Source organism: Neophocaena asiaeorientalis, unplaced genomic scaffold (genome assembly GCF_003031525.2).
Source record: "Neophocaena asiaeorientalis asiaeorientalis breed wild unplaced genomic scaffold, Neophocaena_asiaeorientalis_V1.1 scaffold275, whole genome shotgun sequence".
Taxonomy (NCBI): domain Eukaryota; kingdom Metazoa; phylum Chordata; class Mammalia; order Artiodactyla; family Phocoenidae; genus Neophocaena; species Neophocaena asiaeorientalis.
Window position 1 is genome coordinate 4,950,519 of NW_020173679.1, and position 25,319 is coordinate 4,975,837.

The following is a 25,319-nucleotide window of genomic DNA, read 5'->3' on the forward strand; positions in this document are numbered from 1 at the left end:
GGCTGGGATGTCCTGCTGCCTCAGGAATCATTTGGTACCCCCTCCTCATTCCTCTGGCCTCTTTCCTCACTCCCTCACACGAGTATCTCCCTAGAGCACTCCCCAGTGGACTGCACATGGCAAACGTAACCTAAGGCATCCTGGTGGCTAGCACACAGGGAGTGCTCGTGGGGGCTAGTTATCATCATGGCCTCTCATTTATTCATTCATTGATTCGGCCACCACCCATCTGCCAAGGGCACCCTTATAAGAGACAGGATAACGTACTAGTTAAGAGCACAGACCTGCCTTTGGAACCAGACTGCTGGGGATCAAATCCCTGGTCTACCTCCACCAGGCCTGTAACCTGGAGAAAGACACTCGGCTTCTCTGTGCTTCAGTTTTCTCACATGTAAAATGGCAATACTAACAGTTTCTATCTCACAGTGTGGTTGTGAAGATTAAATACGACGACAAGCATACACAGTTTAAGACCTCACTGGGCCCAGAGCAAGTGGTCCCTAACGTTTGCTCCTCTGCTCTGCACTGCGTGGTGCATTAGGTGCTGGAGATCTAGGCATGGAGAAAGCCCAGTCTCTGCCCTTACACTGCCACAGTCTCGTGGCCAAGATGGATAAGCAAACAGTGCAAAGGCTCAGAAATATGAGAGTCCTTGGTTTGTCTGAGAAACAATTAAGGACTTGTAAGGACTTTGGCTCTTACCCTGCGTGAGACGGGAGCCGCTGGACAGTTTTGAGCAGAGGTGCGACATGAGATGATTTATGCTTTAAAATGCTCCCATGGACGCTGCTGTGTGGAAAAGACTCTAGGGGGACAAGAGTGGAGGCGGGAAACCATTTAGGCAGCTACAGCTGCATCTAGCGAATTGTGATGCTTGCTTAGGAGATGATAATGGGGTGGGAGGAAGCGGGAAGGAGCATGGAGAGAGGTGATTGGGTTCAAGAGAGATGTTGAAGATACAGCCATGGGATTTGCTTACAGCTGGATGTAGCACGTGTGAGGGCAAGACAGGAGTCAAGGAGGAGTAGGATGCTTTGGATTGAAGCGACTGGAAAATTCACTTACTGAAAGGGGAAGGCTGTGGGAGATGCAGGTTGGGGAGGAAGGGTGTATGCTAACTATGAGATGCATGTTCGACATCCAAATGGAGATATCAAGTGGACAGTGGGATACGTGCGTTTGGAGTTCGGGTGATGGATTTGAGCTGGAGATATGAATTCGGAAGTTGTCAGCATCTAGGTGTTATTCAGAGGTGTCAGACTGAATGAAATCTCCTAACAAATGCGTGTTGACGGAGAAGGAAAGGCCCAAGGACTGAACCCTCCACATTAGAGGTCAGAGGCATAAGGAGAAACAAGAAAAAGAGACTGAGGGGCAGCAGTAAGAGAAGTAGGAAGGGAAAAGTCATTGTGATATCCTGAAAGCCACGCGGAAAAAGTGTTTACGTCCCGGTCTGGGAGGATCCCACATGCCGCAGAGCAGCTGGGCCCGTGAGCCATGGCCGCTGAGCCTGCGCGTCCGGAGCCTGTGCTCCGCAACGGGAGAGGCCACAACAGTGAGAGGCCCGCATACCACAAAAACAACAACAAAAAAGGAGGCCTTGTTAGAACCTTCTGATAGGCCAAGTAAGTAAGACCAAGGATCTGACAATCCCGTTCGCTGGCAGCCCTGGCGAGGGTTTCATAGAGAGGTTGGGAGGATGAGGTGGGCTGACATATATAAAGAGCTAGCTGAAAACCTGGTGCCTCATACATGCTCATTAACTATTAGTCCCTTTTCTCCTAATTCTTCACCTAGCACACAGTTTGTCCAACTCACTTACCCTTAACCCGGCCCCCCCATCTATTAACAACAGTCACACAATTTCTCATTCTGCATGGCTAGGCTACCGATACATTTTAAAGATACGCTCACAGGTGATGGTGAAAAGGGAGCCAACTGCAACACAATCTGGGTACCTGAAGTCCCAGATATGGCCTGTGAATTTGCAAATATCCTAATTGTATGCCGTGAGGAAGATGTTGGATTCCTGTAGCTATGAATCACGATTGGTACTAATTATCCCTTACTTGGAAATTAAATGAGCAGATTTTTCTCCCCACGTGGCAAAAGGTCAATACGATGTCCTAGAATAGAATAAAGTGAATGGACCCAGTATGAAAGGCAGAAGGCAGCCTCACACTGGATTCCCTGCCGCTTATTAATACCAGCGAATTACATTAAATTAGAGGAGAGGCTTCTCACAGGAGCTCTAAGAACTCCTGCCTGGCTGCACTGCCATGTGAGACACCTGGATTCTTCTCCTCATCCAGCAACACACCAGCTACTCAGTTTGTTCCCATTAATTTTGAATCTGATGATTAAGGCATGCTTTTAAAAAAAAATCAGCAGGGCTTCCCTGGTGGCACAGTGGTTGAGAGTCCGCCTGCCAGTGCAGGGGACACGGATTCGTGTCCTGGTCCGGGATGGTCCCACATGCCGCGGAGCGGCTGGGCCCGTGAGCCATGGCCGCTGGGCCTGCGCGTCCGGAGCCTGTGCTCCGCAACGGGAGAGGCCACAACAGTGAGAGGCCCGCGTACCGAAAAAAAGAAAAAAAAAAAATCAGCAGTGGTCAAATAGTATGCTTATCCTAGCATTTCTAAGTATACTCAAGAGACAGTGAAAACCACAATTTTAGAGCATAAATGTGTCAGTTATTGTACCAAATACTTTACGTTTCTCTCTTCCTTTTATCATCTTGACATTTAATTATTATAACAACTCCATGAGGTAGGTATTATTAACACCATTATAAGCTAAGGTTCCAAGGAGTAGATTCCGAAGGTCATATCATCAGTAAGTGGCAGAGCTGGGGTTTGAACTCAAGGACGACTAAGATTATAAAGCTGGAGCCTAAACCTCTGTTCTGTGCTGCCTTTTAGGAAAAGATTTATGTCTGAAGCAGAACATTTAGGAGCTTCTGCTATAACATTCCACTTACATTTTTATTAGTCAGGTACCAGGGATAAAAAAAAAAAAAAAAGAAAAATGGAAAGCCTTGGTCTCTGCCCTGAATAACTATAGATTACACTCCCCTGTAAGGTGGGAGTGATAGCACCTACCTCCGAGGGTCATTGTAAAGTTCAAGTATATTAATGGATATGAAAGCATTCTATTTCCTAAATAGAATAAAAGTGTAACAGGAAGCTGATTTAAAATAATAAATTCATAAAGCGCATGAATATCAACATATTTTAATGTGCTGAATCAAATCCTAACAAAAGACCAAATTTACCACTCGATCCTAAATTGCAACTTATATATGAATGGGCCAATTTTTTTGTTTCACTTGACACAAATCTGCTCTGCTCCCGTGACTTGATTCTTCTAAATTCTTTCCTTTTCAATTAAATAATCACCCAGAATTTAAAAAGCCGTATTTCCATTAGTAGACTCCCAAAGAGATGACCTCTGAGATCACAAGGGTTTATGCAAATTTTTCAGATTGCTTTTTATCTTCTTGTGTATTACTTTCCCTAAAAAATTCTGTCAGTCAGTGTATTTAAATTCTTTTCTCATCTCCTCATTGCACCGCTATTTACAATAATGAGTCACAGCTGAAAGGGACTGAAATATCATGGGCTTCTTTTAACATATGCCAACAAGAAGGGTGCTTCACGGTTGGAAAAGGCTAATGCATGACAAGGGCGAGGTTTTCCTCTACTGGTGTGAAATGGAATTAAATTTCCATTTAGTTACTTTCCAGGCCTTGTCCAATTTTTTTTAATACAATCTGATATTCTCTATGAATAAAAGCAAACGTGTATTAAGTGCTCACTATACACCTGATCTATAGGATCTCATTAAATCTCCCAACCAGTAGGAGATAACTACTCTTACTAGGTCCACTTTACAGGTGAGAAAACTGAGGTTTTGGAAAGGCAAATAAACTGTCCAAGGACGCATAGCCCGTGTGTCATAGAGGCGGGAATTGGACCCAGAGTTGGGCTTTTGACAATCAGTCTCTTGGGCCCAGCTTTGCCAGCTGTGGGACCTTGGGCAGATAGATCACTTGCTTTCTGACTTTGAGTTTTCTCATCTGTATAATGGGGATAACAATAACCTCAGCCTTGTCCTTCCCAAAATTGCTGCAGGACTGAAGACGTCGCTGGATGTGAAATGCTTTGTAAATTGTCAAGAACATCAATGACACGATGGTGATCACTGCAAAGTGAAAACAGTGGGGGAAATCAACCAGCAGAACGGAAGATCTCTCAATAAGTGGGTTCACATTTAAGACTAAAACCAGCTTTGTTCAAAGAACCAACTACCAGCACTGCCCGTGTGCTGACCACTAGCTGCTGAGGGATTGGCCCCAGTGGCTCTCATCTCCCCAGTGAGCCGATCTCTCTGCCCAAGTACAATAATACCCTAGGAAGTCAGCCCTTAGCAACCCTCCGAAGCTACTTCTCACCTCCCCTACATGCCAATGAGATGAGTTTTGCCACCCTCTTTGATTAGTGGCACATTTCCAAGCTAAGAGTGTCTGCGGAAGCAATCTTTATGCTCAGACTTATTAAAGCCTCCGTTGGCTTAATGAATTACGACAATGCAATGAGCCCATAGATAGCTTGTATTTAACTTTTATGTGGCCGCTCCAGGAACCAGCTTGAAAAGCAGAAATCGATGACTGTGACAAAGTCTCGATACAATTTATTTTGAATGTTCAGTTTGGGATTTGATGTAGACTGTTTGTCAGATATATTTTATGCTCTCGGATGAATTTTATACTTACTGATTAAAGGGGTTAGCAATATCAGTAGGATACAATTTGACAAACCTTAAAAGAAATGTTGCGAAAATGCTCCCGTCCATTAATGCTAGTTTCCAGCCAGATTCGCTTCACGTTTTAATCAGCAGTACCAGTAGCTGCATCTTCAAACTACCAAAGGGAGGCCCTATTTACCAGTTCTTAAGTTAATTAGCGAAAATCCATTTAATTAATTATACCCACTGTGAATATTTGATTTGGCAGTAATTGGGTAGGAACCAGGTGGTATGGGAGGAGTGGACAAATTGACTAGGAATCTTCCCATTGGAGACCTTGGTCTCAATAAGTATTATTTGCTCTTGAATTTTTTTTTTGGTAATCCACCAGCTACTATTTAGAAATAATGTGTTCATAAGCAACACCTGCAGATTAACATAAATTTCTTATTTAGAGAGGCGTCCAGACAGAGCCCAAAATATGAATTTAAATCTTCAGCATTCAGTGAAAGCAGACCATAAGACTTTCACAGAAACCAAGATCAGGTCGTTTTTAAGTTTTCAGATTAATAAATTTATTACACAGATGCCCAAAAAATAGGATTAAGGTTGGTGTGAAAAAGAGCATGACCTGATTGATATAGCCGATTCAGAACATTCCTTTCATCTGTCCACTCATCCATCATCAATATGTTTATATATCCATTATATCCACCCATCCATCCATCCATCCATCTCTCCATCTACCCATCCATCCATACACCCACCCATCTACCCATCCATCCATCCATCCATCTATCCATCCACCCACCCACCCATCCATCCATCCATCCATCCACTCATTCAACTATTCATCCATCCTTCCATCCTTCTAGTCTAACTAGCATTTATTGTTTACTTTGTGTCAGACACTCTGCTAGATTTTTGTCACAGATAACTTCATTTAGTTCTCACCCCAATCTATGAGGTCCAGTAGTACGACTATCATCTTTATTTAACAGAAGAAGAAATTAAGGCTCAGTGACACAGTGACTTATTCAAGTCATACAGATCATATGGGAGGGGTAGGGACTCGTGTTCATCTTCCAATTATACATCAAGAGCTGTTTTTCCTACCACTACTAACCTGGCTGCCTCAGGTAAGAATTCTGAATTGTCAAAGTTTAACCAGCCTAATATCTGAAAAGAGAAATGACTACCCACCCACCACACGTTCATCTAAGGGGATGAGTTTTTATCCATTTATGTGCCAGACATTATTCTAAGTCCTGGAGATATAATAGTGGACAAGAAAGGCACAGACATTGTGCCCCCTCACCTCACAGGCTCGCAGGCTAGCAGAGAGACACATAATGGACAATTATTTGGTAGCACTGCTCAATGTCTTGAAAAACATTATCCATAGGATAGCAGAACAATTGGAACTTTCAATGACACATTACTAGGTCTTTAAGATTCTACCTCCTGGGTGTCTTTCAGCTGTCTCCTCCTCTATTTGAACACTGCCATGGACCTACTTTAGATAACTGGTTACTTGTCACTTTGTCACCTAGATTACTACAACAGCCGACTCAATGGTTCCCTGATCACTTCCTCCAGTCTTGCCCGCCCCCCCGCCCCCAAACCAACTGACATTCCACCCTGCTGCCAGAGTGGCCTACAGAAGATACTGTTTTAATCAGCTCTTTCTTTGGCTTATACCCTTCAAGAGATCCTCACTGCCTTTAGGAATAAACCCAAACTCCTTAGTGCAGCATAAAGGGCACATCTGGACCCAGTTCCTGCCTAGGAGAACATTCACGTGTGCCATGTGCTCGCAAGCCTGCATATTTCCACCCACGGTTCCTTCTGCTTGAGCCCCTGCCTGGATCCCTCTCACGCCTCCCCTTCCCTCCCCTCCCCCTCCTCCTTCTGCGCCCCTCCTCTGTGCACTCAGAACCCGTCCCCTTCTGAAGTCTTGGTTGAATGAGAAAGCCCCTGCCCTGTTCTCTTGGAGCATTCCAGAAGCATTTCCATCACAGCACTTCCTCCATTATCCTGTAACTGTCAGTTTCCTCTCCTAGGCTGAAAGCTCAGGAGGGCAGGAACGAGTCCTGGGCCACAGTAGGTGCTCAATGAACGATGGCTGAAAGTTCACGTGGGTAGAGGTAACTTGTCCCTGGATTTGTGGGAAAGAGAACTCCCTCTATTTCATGGCTGTTGATGAAGATCTGGGAGATATCGTGGAATGCAGCTTCCTTGGGCTATGAATAAGGAGACCAAGGCTTGAGGAGGCAAGTAGACTTGCCTAAAGCCACCCAACTATTTGGGGACTTGCTTCCATCCTGTTTGGCCTTTACATTTATTTTTTCCCAAATAGGAGACTTTCCTGAATCTCTCTGGAGTTTTTGAGATGCATACCTAAATTTTCTCATTGGAAACTTTAGGTCATGAAATCACTGCTGCTTAGAATAATAGACATTTTTAGAGGAAAATCAACTAGATCAATAGGAATGGTTGGACCGAGATAAATAAATCAGGGCTCTGAGCCACCTCTGGCATTGATAATATATTTATCTTAATAAAGGTATTTTCTCTTAATTAGGATGTTTTCTGTTTCAAGTAACAGTTGCAGGTGCCTGTATCTCTCTCTCTTTCCTTACCCCCCCAAAGTGGAAATCTTAGGAGTAAAATACACTGGCCAACAAGTAGAAAATCATCTTTACATACAGAATGTGAGAATGCTACTCGCCACGTTTATAACATACTGGAACTTTGCTTGGTTGAATTCTGACCTGTACTCATTTAGTTTGGGTTTAAGTGTGTTTCTAAATGCTTCCATTTTGCAGAAAACGGGTTTATGGGAAAACCTCAAGTAGATTCCTGAAAATGTATTTGGCTCTTCACAAAGCTACCTAATTTCTTTTTGATGAGCGCACTATGCATTCTTCAGAATTGTTCAGCTAAATTTCCCTAAATACACGTAGGGGCTTAAAGGCAGAGTGTGGGAGGCTCTAAAAGCTTAGGAGAAGTGGGTTTATTGACCCCAAGGAGAGAGGAGCTTCATGAATCAGAGACCTATTGCTTCCCATGCATGAAATAGGACTTCCACCCTCTCCCCGTCCATCACCGCTGACCAGGACTAGAGTGGTCTGTTACATTTTCTGGTCTGTTACACCATTGCTTCTGAAGGGTTTCTACAGGTAGAATGTTAGTTCTTTGGGTGGCAGGGAACACTTTCTCTATTTCTTCAGTGTCTTGACTCCACAATGCCCAGAAGAGTGCTCGGTATACAGTAAGCACTTAATGCTTACATAAATGTAAGTGCATCCAGTAAGTGTGTATGCTTACCTAAATAAATGATGAGTCCAAGCAGGGGTACTTTATTCTCGAGTCTTGCCACCTTTGGCACCTCCAGTATTTCCCATTTCTCTTTCCAGAGCAGGACCCAAGAAGTCACAAATAAAGTTCACCCATGTGCTTCTTAAAGACCTCTATATGCTCTGCCCAGCCTGGGGCTGTGGCTTTGTGTTTAGACGAAGCCCCAGGAATGGCCTCACTGTGACAGAGCTGCTGGTCCAGGACACACGAGGTCAGAAGGCAAACTGAGCTGTAAACCTTTAAGTTCCTGCTTCCCGGGCCTGAGCTTAGAGCCCAAAGTCATACAGACCAGAAGTCTGGGGACCGAGAGGCAATTATAGAGGGTCTCCCCCTGGGAGACTAGATGAAAAAGAAAACCTTTTGAAGCCTGGAGCCATTTTCACCCGGGAAGGCTCAAGGAGCAGGGCACTGTGTAGTCCTTTCTCCTCTCCCCCTGGATTCTGAACTGGTGCCAGCACCTCCTGAGGCCCCTTAGTCTGACGGCTGGCCACGTGAATGCACAGTCTTTGTACAATGCATCACTAATCTGTATCCAGAAATACGAAGCCCCAGTGTTCCACTGGCTGTCATTGAAATAACCTGTAATGCAATGTTTGAATGTAAAAATGTTACCTACTGAGTCATTCAGAAGTTTCCCACCCACCTATTAGATGATAAAAATGACTCAGCCTGCCCCATAAGGGCTGGTCACAGAGGGACAATGGGGATGATGTAAGAGGTACCTTCCCCAAAGCTGCAGAGGCGGCCTTCCCATAGCACTGGCTGGGTCCTATTACCCCGTGGGGCTTCCCCAGAGGTCCACAGGAAATCAGAATCGCCCCTCTCGGCCTTTGCACTGGAGCAGGGGGTGGCTCTTGGTTCAATTCTAGATGGAGTAGTTAACACTGAACTTACTGTCAGCGTGCTCTCTGGTGCCAAGTGAATGCAAAACTTGTGTCCTCTTCTCTGCCATCCCTACTGCGTTGGTCTAGTTGCCAGCCCAGTCAGAGGGATGGATCATTTGATTAAATCTCTGTGGGATCTTGGTGGAGGGGAGGTGCTGCTCTATCACCCTGGCCTGCATTCTCACATCCTATAGTGTTTCCAATTTGAGCAGCAGGAATGAATGCAAAATGATGGCTGTCTTTATTGGGAAGGGGAGTCCCTGCTCTCAGGCTGGTTTCCTCAGCCTCTGGCCAATTTGCTGAAAGACTCGCAAGGGTCACATCACATAGGTGCACACGGTCATTGATTTCACATTCAAACAGGCTTTGCCAAGAGAGATTAACCCCCCAAAGAGCCCATTTCACTGAATTAGGCCACAGCAAAATCAGAAGTTTAAGAGTACTTGGCAGTTTTTGCAGAGTGAATTTGGTGAGCAGAGGACAGAGATGCAACACATGAAAAAGATGAACAATTATGGGCAATAATAACTAGTTTCTTTCTCTTTGGGGTAATTATTACATGAAGGCAGCATTATATCAAACCTTTTTAACACTAGACCTAATTTCGTTCCTCGATAGAAGTTAAAAAAAAAATCCTGAAAAATTGATCATGTTCACAGTTCTTAGTTTTGAATTCTATGGATGTTTCTGAAAGGTTATACTTGGTCGTGGTTTTTTTGTTTTTTTGTTTTTTCTGTGGTACGAAGGCCTCTCACTGCTATGGCCTCTCCCGTTGCGGAGCACAGGCTCCGGACGCGCAGGCTCAGGAGTTGTAGCTCACGGGCCCAGCCGCTTCGCAGCATGGGGGATCCTCCCGGACCAGGGCACGAACCCGTGTCCCCTGCATCGGCAGGCGGACCCTCAACCACTGCGCCACCAGGGAAGCCCGGTCTTGGTTTTTAAAACAAAACAAAACATCCAAGTAGAGTGAAGGAATGTTGTCACGTATAGACCCTGGTGGCTGTAAAGTTGGGGTTCGGGGGGATCATTCTATTGAGCTCATGGCTAAGAAAACTGGTTTGTGCATCAGAGGTTGGTTAGAAGTTAAAGAACCAAGTTTACAGAGGACGGGGAAAAGCAGGCGTGAGGAACTCAGGTAGGTGGGCAAAGGCACAGAGGTCAGGAGTAAAGTAAGGTTGTGAAATCCAGGTTAGTTGGTCATTTAAAACAGAGGTACCGTGGAAAAAACGGAACCTTTGTACACTGCTGGTTGGAATGAAAGATGCTACAGCCCCTTTGAAAAAACAGTTTGGCAACTTCTCAAGATGTTAAGCACAGGACTGCCACAATACCGAGCAATTCCACTAGTAGGAATCTAACCAGGAGAAATGCAAACATATGTCCACACAAAACCTTGTATATGAGCGTTCATGGCAGCCTTACTTGTAATAGCCAGAAAGTGGAAACAAACCAAATGTCCATCAACTGATGAATGCATAACTAAAATGTGGTCATACAGCAGGAACTAACACACCATTGTAAAGCAATTATACGCGAATAAAGATGTTTAAAAAAACCCCTAATATTAAAATAAATAAAATGCGGTATATCCACACAATGGACTACCATTTGGCAATGAAAAGAAACAAAGCACTGCTACGTGCTACAACATAAATTGAAGCCAGACACGAAACAACAGTTATTGTACGACTCTGCATCTGTGGAATGTCCGAAATAGGTAAAAGCAGAGAGACGGAGAGTGGATCAGTGGTTGCCTGGGGCTGGGGGTGGGGAGTTAACTGGGGTGATGACAATGTTCTGAAATCAAAGAGTGATGGTTGCCTAACTCTGTGGATATAGCAAACATAATTGAATTTTACACTTAAAATGGGTGAATTTTAAAACGGTAGGTAAATTATACCCCAATAAATCTGTTCAAAAACAAAACAAAACAAAACAAAAGCAGCGGCATGAAGGAACTCAAAGAACAAAACCTAGGGATGTGAGCCTGACTCCTAGGACCAGGGAACCTGAGATAGGCATCCTGGCTTTCATCAGAAAACTGATTTGAGGATTCAGCTCCAAACTGGTCCCCACTGTCTGGCTGCAGTTACTGGGTCTGACAGTACCCTCCTAACTGATGGGATGTCCCTAGGCATCGCGGACTTCTAATTTCAGACAGAAAATTTCCCAGACTGGGGAATGATGGATACTCCTGAGTATTTCAGTTATAAAACGGGTGGTAGTGGTTTCGTGGTTACTCTCGAAAACTTGTATTAAATAAGTCTTTGTACTGTAGAACTTCTGAATCTATTGTATTAATTTTCTAAATAATTTTTCCCCATAGGGAACAACTATTACCGTTACACAAGACTAGTGCATTAGACTTGGATGTAGTCAGAAGAATTAGAAAAAGTACGCAGCTATAACGGGGATAACTTGAGAAAAAACAATTGGGCAGCTGTCATAAGTTTATCTGGGACCCAAGCAAATAGTTGTGGATTTGCTGTGGCGTGTTTTGCTGCTCCTTCATTTGGAAAACATGCATCGAGTGACATCTGTGTGTTAGTCACATGTAGAGTGCTTGGATATCACGTCTAGTAACTGCTGTATTCGCCCCAGTATAAAGAGAAATGCAAGACACATAGTAGGTCCACAATAAAAGTTATGGCTGAACTGATCAGAGTCTAGTCGGGGAGAAACCTAGGGTCTGATTTCGTTTTCTAGAAACAAAAATTTTGTTAGTTGCTAGAAACTAACTCCACAAATGTAGAGGAGTTATTATCTCAGTTTGTATAGGTCAGATGTCTGGGTGTGGCTCAGCTGAGCTCTCTGCTCAGGGTATCACAAGGCTAAATAAAAATGCCAGTGGGCTGTGCTCATCTGGAGTTGGGATCCTCTTGCAAGCTCACGTGGTTGTTGGCAGAATTCAGCTCCTCGTGGTAGTAGGATGGAGGCCCTCAGCCTCTTGAGACCACCTGCAGACCCCTGTCTTGTGGCCCTCTCCAAAGGCAGTTCATGTGATGGCTGTTTGCTTCCTCAAAGCCAACAGGGGACTCTCTCTTGCTTTGAATCTTTCTTCAGGTGAGGGCTGGACCCTCTTTTAAAGGGCTCACCTGATTAGGTGAGGCCCACCCACAGTAATCTCCCTTTTAATGAACTCAAAGTCAACTGAGTAGGGACCTTAATCACACCTGGAAAATCCCTTACCTTTGCCACATAATGTAATCTATTCACATGAGTGAGATCCCACCATATTCACACATCCTGTCCATGCTCAAAGGAAGGGGATATTACAGGTGTGTACACCGGGGGTGGGGATCTTGCGGGCCACCTTAGAGTCCCGCCAGCCACGGGAGCTTATGTATAATGGTGGAGGGAAGGCCCTGTGAGGGGTCAGAGGAGAGGGCTTTTAACTGCTGTATTCAGTGAGGGGACAGCCAGGAAGTCTTCACAGACAGGGTGATTTTTAACAGATTTTTAAAGGTGGTTGACTCAAAACAAAAACAAAAACAAAAAAAATCACTCTTCCAAGTTGTAGAGCTTTTTATTATGAGCATATGATACTTGTATACTACCAGTTTTAGGTTTTAAACGAGAGACTTGTACACATTGAAAATATTTAAGCACTTACAAGGACATTACATGAAAAATAAGTGCACTTGGTTCCTGGGGAGGGAAAGGGAGGGAATGGAAGGATGATGCAATTAGGGAGGGTGCCCAGAGGCCTCCGCTTATATTTATTAGCTGGGAGGTGGGTTGGCCAGGGTTCTTTATTTTTTTATACTCTTGATGTATGCAAAGTCTCATAATAATTTTTTCATGTCTCCTTCTCACCCTGGCCCTCCACTATGCAAATTCTCCTCCTATAGGAAATATTGTTGACGGTGTCTTCGTTATGTTTTCATGGATATTGTATATAATAATAACAGCAATAAAATAGTAATTACTTATGGCACTTACTGTTCTAGCACTAAATATACATTAATTCATTTAATTCAGACACCAACCCCATGAGGTCACTTTTACTATCATCCCATATTAAAGGTGAGGTCACTGAGGCACAGGGAGGTTAAACAACTTAACCAGTGCCACCCAGTTACTAAGTGGTGGGGCTGATATTTGAACCTAAACAGTCTGGCTGCAAGCACTACACCAGGCTGTGTTCTATGTGGATCCACCATCACGATTAGAATTTCTATTTTTCATTCTGAAAAGGAACTAATTAGGAGTTCACCAGGTAGAGAAAGTGAGGGAGGGTATTCCATGCAAAGGGAATGCTATACAATGAAATATTCATTTCAGGACATCCCAGTCGGGAAGGGGAGCTTTGGGAGATGAGAGTAACCGAGAGGTAGAAGGCTGGTACTAAAGGCCCTCAGATGCCATGTGCCTGAGTCCTTTCAGGCTGCAATAGCAAAATACCATAGTATTTTGGGTAGCTTAAACAATAGAAATTTATTTCTCACAGTTCTGGAGGCTAGGGAGTCCAAGATCAAGGCTCTAGCATGGGGGAGTTCTGGTGAGGTCCCTCTTTCTGCTTCATAGCTGCAGCCTTCTTCCTGTGTCCTCACATGGGGCAACGGGCAAGGGATCTCCCTGGGGTCTTTTTTATAAGGACATTGACCCCATTCATGAGGGTTCCACCCTCATGACCTTAGCACCTCCCCAAACTCCTCCTAACATCATCACAATGGGCATTGGGATTTCAACACATGCATTTCGGGGGGACACACACATTTAGACCATACACCACGTTAGGGAATTTGAACCACATTCTGAGAGCAACTGGGCACCACTAAGGGATTTGGGGCAAGAGTGACAATCAAATTTGCACTTCAAAGCATAATACTGGTAGCTCTATGGAAATAGGCAAACAAAACCCAAGATAAGGAGGCCAGTTGGGAAGCGCATGCAATAATCAGAGTGAAAAATAATGCACTTGAACTATGCGGCAGGGTCAAGAGGATGAAGAGGATGGATAAATCTCACGGCTCTTCAGAGCACGGTGCTGGTGAGTTGAGAAGGCGGGAGAGCGAGGGGCTCAGGATGATGAGTTACTGCGGGTGACCGCCAAGCTTCTGGCTTACGGGTGGCAGGGGGAGCGGCACCATCCAGGGAGATCAACCCAGGAAGAGGATGAGTTCACCGTGACAGGTTTGGGATAGCTTGGTACCAATGCTGACTGTTCAAGGCAGGTGTTTAGAAAACAGACCACAATAGGAGCATCTTATGAACCATCATCCTCAAAGCGTGGAATGCAGGAACACCTGACGGGAATCCCTTGGAATATGGCTTAATGTATCATACTAGGCTCCACCAAGGAGCTAGAATTTCTGGGAATGAGGCCTGGGAATCTTCGTCTTTAACAAACGCCCAGATGGCTCTTGAGGGTGCCAATAAGACCCTAATGGGAGTATAACTGGCCCCAGGAGCCACCTGTGATTGGCTGTACTCCAAAAAAGGGCTGATCACATTCTGACTGTATAGTCAGTTTTCACTAGATTGGGTGAAACTTAAGGCCGGAGGCCCCAGTGCTTGGAACAGAAACCCCCTCACTTCGGCAGGCTTCACATTTGCACAGGGAGCAGCCATCATCTGACTCTTCTGGCAGCCATGGGTATGCTTTTGTCCTTCTGATTTGACAGCTCACCCTGGTTCTCCTGCGCCCACCGCTTAGCAAACATGTCAAAGCCCCACTTGCAAGGCCTCTTAAATGATCCACAACACTGTCTTCCACAAATCCCCTCAGAGATGAGCTGACTTAACTAAGCACACTCCAGAGTCCTATGCGATCGAGTATCTGGCTTGCTGATCATTGAAACAGCCCGCTCCTGCTTTCAACGGGAATGTCTAGAAGGCACTGCCATATGGACATGTGGGAAGAATGCAAGCTCTTTCATTAATAAACACGTACTGCAAGGGACCAGAAAATGAACACAGGGTGTTCTCTGAACCTTAGTAGGTGCTCAATAAACACCAGCAGAAATCGGTTGAAACTACCCATGCATTGTTCCAGCATTCACGAGACTGGGGACAAAGACATTTTCCTGAACATCTGCTGTTATTTCAGACACTGAAAACCTGATGGAAGAAAAATCCACCAGGGAGTCAGAGGATTTTAGGATCAGCTTAGGACATCAGTGAGAATCCTTGGCATAAGGTCTCAGGAACCATGACTACTTTGAAGAGGTGACAGGTCTTACAGAGCCAATCCTGCAGTTTGCTGAGGTCTATATAGTTAAATTATCCAGGTGAATCAACCTACAAAATGTCTACGACTTTAGAACTAATATCAATTACCCAGAAAATCAAAGCCAACATACTTTTCTCCACACTCCAAATATTTTAGATGGGTTTCCGTCCACTTCCCTTATTGTTGGGATCTGGTCTCAGACGCTTTGACTCTCAGGCAATTGTTCATAACTAACTCACTCCTTTCTAAATTAGAAGCTAGAATGGGTAGCTCCAAATTAGCTGGAAGATTTCAATCTATTTGCCGAGCAAACAGAATGGGAGTCCCGCACTGCTGAAGGAGTGGATGCTCACTTAATAAAAGATTAAGACGTTACCGCTTATCTGGTAAGTAATTTTGTGGCTTTGATGGTGAATCAGTCTCCAGGGCTCCTGGGTTTTTCAAGGGCTTTCTCTTTGGCGAACCACTTTTTTTCAATAAGGACGAATTTTAGGGGCTCTCTGAAACACTTTCCATCACGGGGAAAGCATGGTTGTCCCATCCCTGATTGATGGTAGCTTCAGCTTTGTGGAAGGAGAGTCATCCCGCCTGCAGCCAAGGCTCCAGTGAGACACCCTGCCGCCCCCCACCACACAGCTGATTGGCCCACTCTTGAGCACCTGACCCCAAGGCAGCCAATCAAGTGAGTCCTGAGAAACAAGCCTCCCAATCATGATTTCCTTCATTTTTCCCCCCTCTTCATCCTGGGCCTCTTGTGTCCTTTTGGGTCCCCCTTCAAATGCCTTTTCTGGCCCTCCATCTCTTATCAGCTGTGCCATTACCTGGAAGTTACTGGTAAACTCCAGAGCGGTGCCCTGCCTGGAGCATTCCCATTTCATTGGGAGTTTTGACACAACTCTAGGATTTGGCCGCATCCCGCGTCCCGTCCTCCCCGCCCCCGCTGCAGCTGATTGGACATGAGGGACACCTGACCCAAGGGCAGCCAATCCATGGGCTTGCCACCATTGGACAGGTAACATGGTTGGAGTGTTCTTCCCAGAAAGGTTGACGGTGCTGTTAGAACCAAGCAGATACGCCACCCCACCGTGGCTGCCAGAAGGACTCAGACAGGAGACAAGTTTTCTGTCCTCCTCCCTCTTCCTCCTTGCTTCTCTTCCCCCTTCTCCTTCCCATTATCATTGTCGCCGTTACTTAGCACGTTATTTGTGCTGGGCACTGCCCAAAGAGCTTTGTATCCTTGAACATCTTCAGTCCTCACAACAACCCTGCCAGGTAGGTACTCCTGTTATTCCCATTTTTCAGATGAGAAACAAAGAGGCTAAGTAACTTGCCCAAGGTCACCGGGCTCTAAGTGGTGGGGTGAGACTTTGAACCCAGGCGGTCTGGCTCCCAAGTCTGTGCATTCTTATGCCTCCCTTAGAATCGGATCCTGCCAGAGAGGCTCTGTAAAGTCTGTAGAGGTCGTCTCATCTACTAATTGTCATACTATGGGATTTCACAGACCAATAAAAATAAATAAGCAGAGAGGATGGACCTGGGGTTGCCAGCTTCTAATTTCATCAAGAGAGGACAGTAGGAGTGTAAAAACAAAGTACTTTCTTTACCATCGCTAAAGAAGGGCCATTTAACACAGAAAGAGCAGGGAGGCCACAACCTCAGTATAACGTACAGTCCTTTGAACTGAAAAACAGGCCCTATGAAAAACTCACTATATTGACTTATTTTTCTAATTACGCTGCTGAGCAGTTAAAACTGACCCGGTGTGGCTCTTGGATCGTCCCTGGTTCTCTTCCAATTCTCCATATTACCTGTGAGGAAACAGAGGCTTGGACAGAGTGAGTGACTTTGTCGAGGCCACACAGGAGTGGCAAGCAGAGCTGGAGCTTGATTTCAGGCTTTTTGCCCCCTGTGGCTGAACAGTATTATTTCCTGGGGTGGGGGTGGGGTCACCTCCAAACAGTGAGGACCGAACTCTATGAAAGTCGTGCTTTCTGAGCCCTCAGTGGCAATGGTTTGGAAGCCCTGGCCTTGGGCGTGGGATCCTGGCTTTGCGAATGTATAGTGTCTTCCGCTACTGGCCTGTTTCAATTTTCACAACTACCCTGTGAGGCAGACAGTTCTGCTCTCATTCTATAGATGCAGCAACTGTAGCTCAGAACGGTTCTGTGCCACTTGTAGGCAGCCTTCCTGGAGGTTCCAGTATCACCTACTCGGAGGCTGCAACTTGGCTGTCCTGAAGGATGGACTGAGAGACCTGCCTTCCCAGGGGTGGGGCTGTCATTAACTTGTCTCCAATTGGTTATTTCTGTTCCTCTGTTAGGAGGAAAGGTTCTGTAGTTGGTGAGCTGATTCGCTCAACATGCGTTTACTATCAAACACATGTTTGATATGTTTATATCATATAATAGATATGTTTCCTTCTTCTACTTCCAGCCCTAGAAGGGCCAGCCCTATCCATCCAGCATCCCTGCTACCCTCCCCTCAGGTCCAGCTTAGCTGATTGGAATATGAAACCCAAGAGACTGGCTTGGACCAATGAGATTCCTTTTGAACCAAGAGATACAAAAAGGAGTTCCAGTAAATAGCAGATGCCTGAACTAAAAGATCATGTATCGTTGGATCACATCTCATTGGAACTGGAACAACCATTTTGGGCCTGGGCGAGATGAGAAGGCAGAGGAGGCACAGAGGGGTGGGAGGAGGAGAGGAAAGATGAGAAGTGGGAAGTAAGAAGAAAGAAGAAAGAGAGTCCTGAGTCCCTCCTCCCCATGAGACTTCGGATGCTTTTAAAAGCCCCACTTTTATCTTGAGCTACTTTGAGTGGATTTCTGTTCTGTGAAACAAAATGATCCTTAACCAGGACAGCCTGCTTTGGACCATTCGGGCTAGTTGTTGGAGCACAGAGAACCGTGGATCAGAGCTGTCAAGAAGCCCACGTTCCAGCAGGGGCGGGGGACAGCTCCTCCTGTATGCACACACTCACAGGTCCACATGCTACTGTGTGAATCTGACATCTTTTTATGCTGAAGATGGAGGCTGCAAGACTTTCTCCCAAATATGTGACCCAGAAACAGGGCATGGCTCCATGTTTGAAAAGAACGAGAAACTACGTGAAGCCCAACTGAGAAAGCATTTAAAAATTCTATCAGTATTACCAATGTGTATTTATCACAATGGATGGCTCATCCTAGGATCTCTTAATAAACATTAATCCTTGCTAAGCTCCTTGGTGGCAGATGAGTGACAAGCAGTAAAAGTAAGGATGCTATGTATCTGCCTCTTGGGAGGTTAGGTTGCTCCTAAAGCACACACATTACTGGCACCTGGGGCTGTGCTCTCCTGGTCTGTTTGCCTTCTGAATTTTACTGGTGGTGTTCATTTTGGTGCCTAGTATAACAAAATGATAAAATACCACTTCTACTGTGGAATCACTACTGAAAACAATTGATCACAAGTCCTTCAATTCAAGGTGAAGAGCTGGACCTTCCATGCAGAACGTCTGTCACCCACCTCCAGGCTACCTAAAGGGAGGTTGGCATTGTTTTACATTGACACGTAGCTGTGGAACTCGAAAATGAGACAGGATTCTTCATTTCCTGTGTTATCACTACTTTCCTGAAAAGTAGGAAAACAAAATATAGACCAAGAGAACCACATTTGTCAAGAAAATTGGCAAAGGCCAATTTTTTTCATGAAGCGAAAGACTATCCGTTATGTTTATTTATGTACATTTACGAATATTTATCAATTATTATAAATATATTTAATATGGAAAAATGTGTCTATGCCAACTTCTCTGACACCTGGACTGTTTCACCCACTTATATCATGTATCTAGCACCTGTGGACACTTACAGTTTTGATCTTTGGTCCAATGACTTCAAAGATTTTCCCTCCAACTGGTCCCCAATTAGATAGTAGGGATACCCAAAAAACTTTAAAAATAGCTTCATTTAATGAATGCAAAAGGTTGGGGTCAATGCAGGTGTCTCTCACATTGTTCTAGTTTAAAAATGAATGCTGTTAGCAGGTGTTGGGGCTATTTTAAGATTTACATTGATTTTTTTTTTCATAGTCTCTTCTCGCAGTCTGCTAAAATTTCAGCTTCACTGTTTGTCCATGGTATTTCTGTTTTTGTTGGTTTTAGGACAGATTCCTTTTTTTCCTGGTGCTATTTCATTTGTAGCTTTATTTTGCTATGTGTATTATTTGTAGATGGATGCAGTCCTAAGAAACTCCCATCCCCATCTGCTGCTCTTGGGCACAAAATGGATTCTTTCAGCTTCCAAATGGCCTGCCATTTATTGCTTTCTGAATTTGGTGACAAAGTGGCCTTTAAGATAAGCCAGATCAGCCATGCAAGTGTCCTTAGGACTATTTAAAACTGGGAACTGAGAGCTACCTGTTAGTAGAATCAGGAATCAACATATCAGGGACAAGTGGGCCATGGAAGCTCATGTAATCTCATTGTCTTTTCTTAGAGGTTGGGGACCCTCAGGTCAAGGCAGGAGCCAAGGGACTCAAGGCCACCTGTTTGCCAAGGTAATTATAAGAGGAAGATACAGACAGGAGTTCTTCCATGCACACTTAGTTGACAGAGAGCTACTATCATTTTGGGTAAAAGAGAATATAAATTAAGAAAAACGTCCCGGAGAAAAGATTTTTTGGTCTTCCGTGGGTAAGCGTCAAAAAGAAAGAGGAGAAAATTTTACTCTCAGCTGATTTGCTTGAGGTTTAAAAGACGCACCCCAACATAAAAGTTTAATTTTCATGTGCATCCAAATTAATGATATGTTGTAAATGCTTAACAGCTGCCCTTCTGCACAGAAAGAGCTGTGACCTGTGATTTGCCCGTTTCTGTGGTGCCAATACTCCTTCCTTGCAGCCGGAGTATTGGCATCACAGGTAACATTGCTGCATGCGGAGCTGGGAAGCCAGGCACACAACTGGCTCTCCGGTGTCACTGTTTCTGCAGGTGTGTAGTTCAGGGGCCACCTGTATCTTGATTTCTAGGCAACTTTCCAATCTCTCTAGTGTGATGCCTCAGAAAAAGTATGAGACGAGCCCATCGCCCACATCACTGAATGTCAGGGTCACTTGTCTAGATGGTCAGTAAACACTGATGGAGCACCTACTATGTGTCTAACCGTGTGTAAAACCGTGCAGATTCAGGAGTGAACCAGACAGACACAGTCCTTAACATGCTTGGAGCTGCTGTCAGGCAGAACTCAACAGGACTCTTACCTGGTGGCTGGGCTATCTGCCCTTGTATACCTAGCCAGCTTTATAAAATAAAGCAAATGACTCTAAAATGCCTGGGAATCCCTTTTTTCTCTACTGAAGACTTGCAATCCCAACTCCCCAACACAGCATTTAGATGTCCAGGGGTGCTGGAAAATATTCCCATTTCCAAAACATCTTTAATGTAGATTCAATGTAATTCCCAAGGTAAAGCGACTTCCTATAGCATTATTAAGAGTGGAGGCATTTCCCACCACAACTGCAGGAAGGTTGGAGATCTCTTTATTATTTATTAATTAATTTATTTTTTGGTAAATCATTTACCAGGGATTGCTAAACGATCTTTTTGCCTGTTGTTCCACATTGGTGTTGCTGAAAGACCATGTCCCCGGTGTTTTGCCCAAACTATGTAGGTGCCAAGGCTGCAGGTGCAGATAAAGTAAGCACAGGTTTCCCTTGTGTGCAGCTTTGCGTGAAGCAGATTTGCTGTTGAAGCTCTGTGCCCCATTCAATTGCTAATCAGAAAGGGGACTTCCATCCTTGAGGTAAAAAACACAATGAAATTGCACTTGTCAGTTTGGACAGCAGGTCAGAGACCCAACCCCAGAACTCTTGAAGACGTGTTTAATGACAGTCCCTCCACGGCTATAACTATAACTATTAATAGCTTGTTCTTTGAAATAAATATGACCCCTAAAAAGAGCTAAGGAACTCTCACTGTAGCAGGACTGGGGGCCAGAGGGGCTGGTCTTTTCCATTAAATGTATTCAAAGAAGCAACACTTCGGTTTGTGCAGGTCTGGGCTGGTTTGTGACTCAATGCTTATGTACAAATAACTGACTGCTAATAATGATTTGTTATCATAGCTGAGGCTTAGTTAGAGGGCTTAGGAAAGCAGGAGGGGCTTTCCACCAGATGAGTCGATTTAGATAAGAGAGAGCAGTTTTAACCTAAGTTTAGGGGATTACCTGCTCATAAAAACATGCACTCCAAAGAGGGAGGAGATATGGGAACATATGTATATGTATAACTGATTCACTTTGTTATAAAGCAGAAACTAACACACCATTGTAAAGCAATTACACTCCAATAGAGATGTTAAAAAAACAACAAAAAATACATGCACTCCACTACACAGATCTTTCTAGAAACCTGAGCACCTGATTAATATTTCTAAGGTGCTTTCCTCTAAATTGCCTTTGTCTCCTTCAGATCAGATCTATTATAAGAGTTCGGAGGATGATGGTGGTAGAGGGAACTTGGCTGTTGAAAGTTTCAATGGGGACACGTACTTGGGTCAGCTTATCCTGCAGTTCCTTCTTGATTTGGCTTGAGGGAGAGAAAAATTAATAGTGAGAGTTTGAGACATTCCCCAGGGAAGGTGGGTTCTCCCATCAGGAGGCAGCTAAATTCACCTGTGGATGAACCTCAGGGCCATCTGGACCTCAACTCTGAACTGACATTAGGTGTGTATGCCTGGGTGTTACAGGGTACAAATCAAGCCCCCCAAACTCTGCCCAGGTTCACCGCCCTTTGCCCCTATATTTGTGTGGCACTGGCTGGGGGCCATGCTAGCTGAAGGCTGCCTTTTTTTTTTGTGGTACACGGGCTTCTCACTGCTGTGGCCTCTCCCATTGTGGAGAACAGGCTCCGGACGCGCAGGCTCAGCGGCCATGGCTCACGGGTCCAGCCGCTCCGCGGCACGTGTGATCTTCCCGGACCGGGGCATGAACCCGTGTCCCCTGCATCGGCAGACGGACTCTCAACCACTGCGCCACCAGGGAAGCCCTGAAGGCTGCCTTTTAATGAATGCAGCTGTATGCCAGGTACTCTTCATTCCCACACACCTCCCCGTTTATTCTTCACAAGAATCCAGGCGTGGATACTGTGATGCCCATTGTAGAGATGAGGACACTGAGGCCCAGAGAGGTGAACTGATTCCCCCCAGGCTTCCTCAGCTGGGAAGGGTTGGCTCCAGGACTCGAATGCAAGCCTGTCTGGCTCCAATACCCTTGTTCCTAACTACTCTTGGGAAGGGTTGGCTCCAGGACTCGAATGCAAGCCTGTCTGGCTCCAATACCCTTGTTCCTAACTACTCTTCTGCCTCTTCTTATTCCCAGAAGCTTGGGTTTGGCACTCAAGCAATGGTCTGGCCCAGTGGGGTCATCACCCATGGTTGCACATTAGAATCACAGGGAGGATCTTTTGTGAAAACTACCAATGCCTAGGACCATCCTAGATGATCAAATCAGAATGCTGGAGGTGGGACCCAGGCACTGGTCATTTCAAAGGGCTCTGCTGGGTGAGCCCACTGTTTGGCCCATCCTGAGGGCTGCTGGTCCAGCCCAGTGGTTTTGAGATGGCGTTTGCATTTGAGTTGTCCACCATTTCAGATGGGCAGTAGAGCCAAGCTGTGGACTTGGGAGCTCCAAGCCCAGGAGAGGGGTTTCAGAGAATCTGTGCAGTCCAGGTAAATTTGCCTGCCGAGCATCAAGGGGGAACCTTCATTAGCCGTGTGGCCCTGGGTCACTTAGAAACTGAGTCTCCCAACCTGGAACACAGAGGTCATACCCTCTCCCTCATGGGGTTCTAAGGCCACGGTTACAAACTGGTGACCGAGGAATGGCCCAGGGACTGGCTCTGACCCACTGACGTGTTGACCTTCACTTGCGTGGGGCTGAACTCGGTTTTGAATTAGTTACCATGTTCTAAGAATCATGAGATTACACAATTATGCTTCAATTAAAAATATCACACAATTACATAATAAAAATCTGTATTTCCAACTTCTCTTGGAAAACCGGAAGATGTGCCTCTTTGCCTCAGTGTCCTCATCTCTGTAATGGGGTCTGTGGTCCGGTGGGCACAGTCAGATCGGGCTGGGCTGAACCTTAGCTTCCTCTCTGATGGGGCACAGGTGCCCCCAGCACCCCCTGGCCCCAGCAGCATTATTGTCTCACACCAGCCCGGGTGCTCATTTTCTTTCCGGGACTGGCCCCAGGGCCATGTGAATTGGTGGCCCCCTACTGAGCGTTAAATTAGATAATATATTTTTAAAGGGGTAACCGTTGAAATTCTTCTCGCTCGTGTTTTATTACTATCATTCTCTCTCTTGCCCAGCTATTCTAGTCCTGCCGCCTCCCTTGGAATGCTCAGGCCCAGTCTTGCACGGAGGCATTCCTGGGGCTTTCCTCCAGCTTCTGCGATGGGAGGAGGGAACCCCTCTTTGAACATGTCCCTGGTTCCCCCTGAACAAGCTGCCACACACCAACTACCACAGTTTCCACCAGAAAACACAGGGAGTGGTTTTCCCGGCAACCCCCAAGCTGCCGCTTCAGGTTGGCACGCTTTGGAGTTGGAGGCCAGAGGGGCAGGGGCCAGACAATGACGCAGCGGCAGCGGGCGTGGAGCGCAGAGACGGGCTGCAGGTCCCAGGAGGCAGCTCCTAGGGCCCCTGCCTGGCCCCCTCTCCGCAGGGAGGCCTCTGCTCACCCAGCCCCATCCTTCTGTGACAGGAGGGAACCGCCCAGGGGCTCTTCCCAAGCGAAATGTTAATAGGGTGCGAGAGGATGATGGCAAAGAAAGAAATGCTGCTCACTTGGAGAAACCTTTGCTTCTTGGGCTGAAAGCATTCTGAACCATTTATATTTATAAAGAGCAAATTATATTTTAGGGGCACCAAATGAATAAGTCAGATTCTCGGCTTTGAACCAAGTCCCAAGAATCTTGGTTAAAGGCGCTCCGACAAATGGTGGCATTTAGAAAGAAAGAGAGAGAGAGAGAGAGAGAGAGAGAGAGAGAGAGAGGCGCTTTGTAATGTTCTCTGACGGTGATGAGCAGAGAAGAGAATACGGTGTCAGTGCCCCGTGCCTCGAGGGGCAGAGGAGGGAAGAGAGGAATTCCAGGTAGTCATTAATCCTTTTCCTAATCTCTGGGTTCATTATACCTGCACTGCCCTCCTTCGGTAATTACCCTCCCTGTGGTTAAGCAGGGCTTGCCAAGGCCTTTGCTGTTTCTGCTGGGGTTTGACCCTGAGGACCAGGCTGGGCGGCTAGGATGCTTCAAACTTGTGAATCCCTCCCTCCTGCTAACTGCCCCCACCGATGACTCACTCAACCCAGGCCTCTATTAACATATTAAAGGCCTTGACCTGGAAAGGAATGAACACCCAGAGTAGATAACACTACACAGTTGCTATAGTGGTGCTTTGTTATTTGTAACCAACCAGCCGATAGATATTTATTGAGCGCCTTTGTACAAGGCGCAGTGCGCACACACATTGCGCAGAGCTTAGCATCTTTACAGAATATTAGGTCTGTGCCGAGCCTAGCTGCATAAATAGAGACGCCCCAAATCCTCTACACGGGTTTAATTTGATCCCTCCCATTCTAGAGAGCTGTGCAAAGTTTTACAAGGAAGATGGCACACCAGTAATTGTTCCTCGTGGTAAGGAAGTGGCCTCCCACCGTAATTAGAAGTGCAGGCAGCATCTGTGTATGTCAGTGCCAGTGCCGATGTGGGTTTGGTGGATACTGACTTGGTGATGGGTCCAAAGGTGATTGCCAAAGGGCAGAAGAGTAATAGGGCTAATGGGGTTGAGACCCATGGGGCCTTATCTTTTTATAGTCATAATATATTTAATGTAAATGGACATTCAGATTTATGTTGATCTATTTGCATTTCAGTTTACATCCAGTGCACTTGCTGGATAAAGTCATACTTCTGGGGGGCAGAGAAGTGTGAACAAAGCAGAAATGATGGCGGCGGGAACGCTTTATGAGGATTGAGTTTGGGAGGGGGAAAGGATGGCGTTTGTAAAAGAGGTGTTGCTGGACAGAGCAGAGGAAGCATCCTGGCTGGAGGAGAGCTGGAGAGAGCTTGGTTCCAGAGAATAGGGCATGGGAAGGAGACAC

The 25,319-nt window shown here is 45.6% G+C and overlaps 1 protein-coding gene across 1 annotated transcript in view; it reads right to left on the bottom strand.

The window, feature by feature from the left end:
- The window catches only part of KAZN (kazrin, periplakin interacting protein), a 1,100,080-nt gene that overhangs the window by 462,797 nt on the left and 611,964 nt on the right, over positions 1-25,319 (bottom strand). Inside the window, exon 6 of the mRNA XM_024749822.1 lies at positions 15,397-15,446. Within this exon, the coding sequence (XP_024605590.1) occupies positions 15,397-15,446 (50 nt within the window). The remainder of the gene's footprint in view (positions 1-15,396; positions 15,447-25,319) is intronic.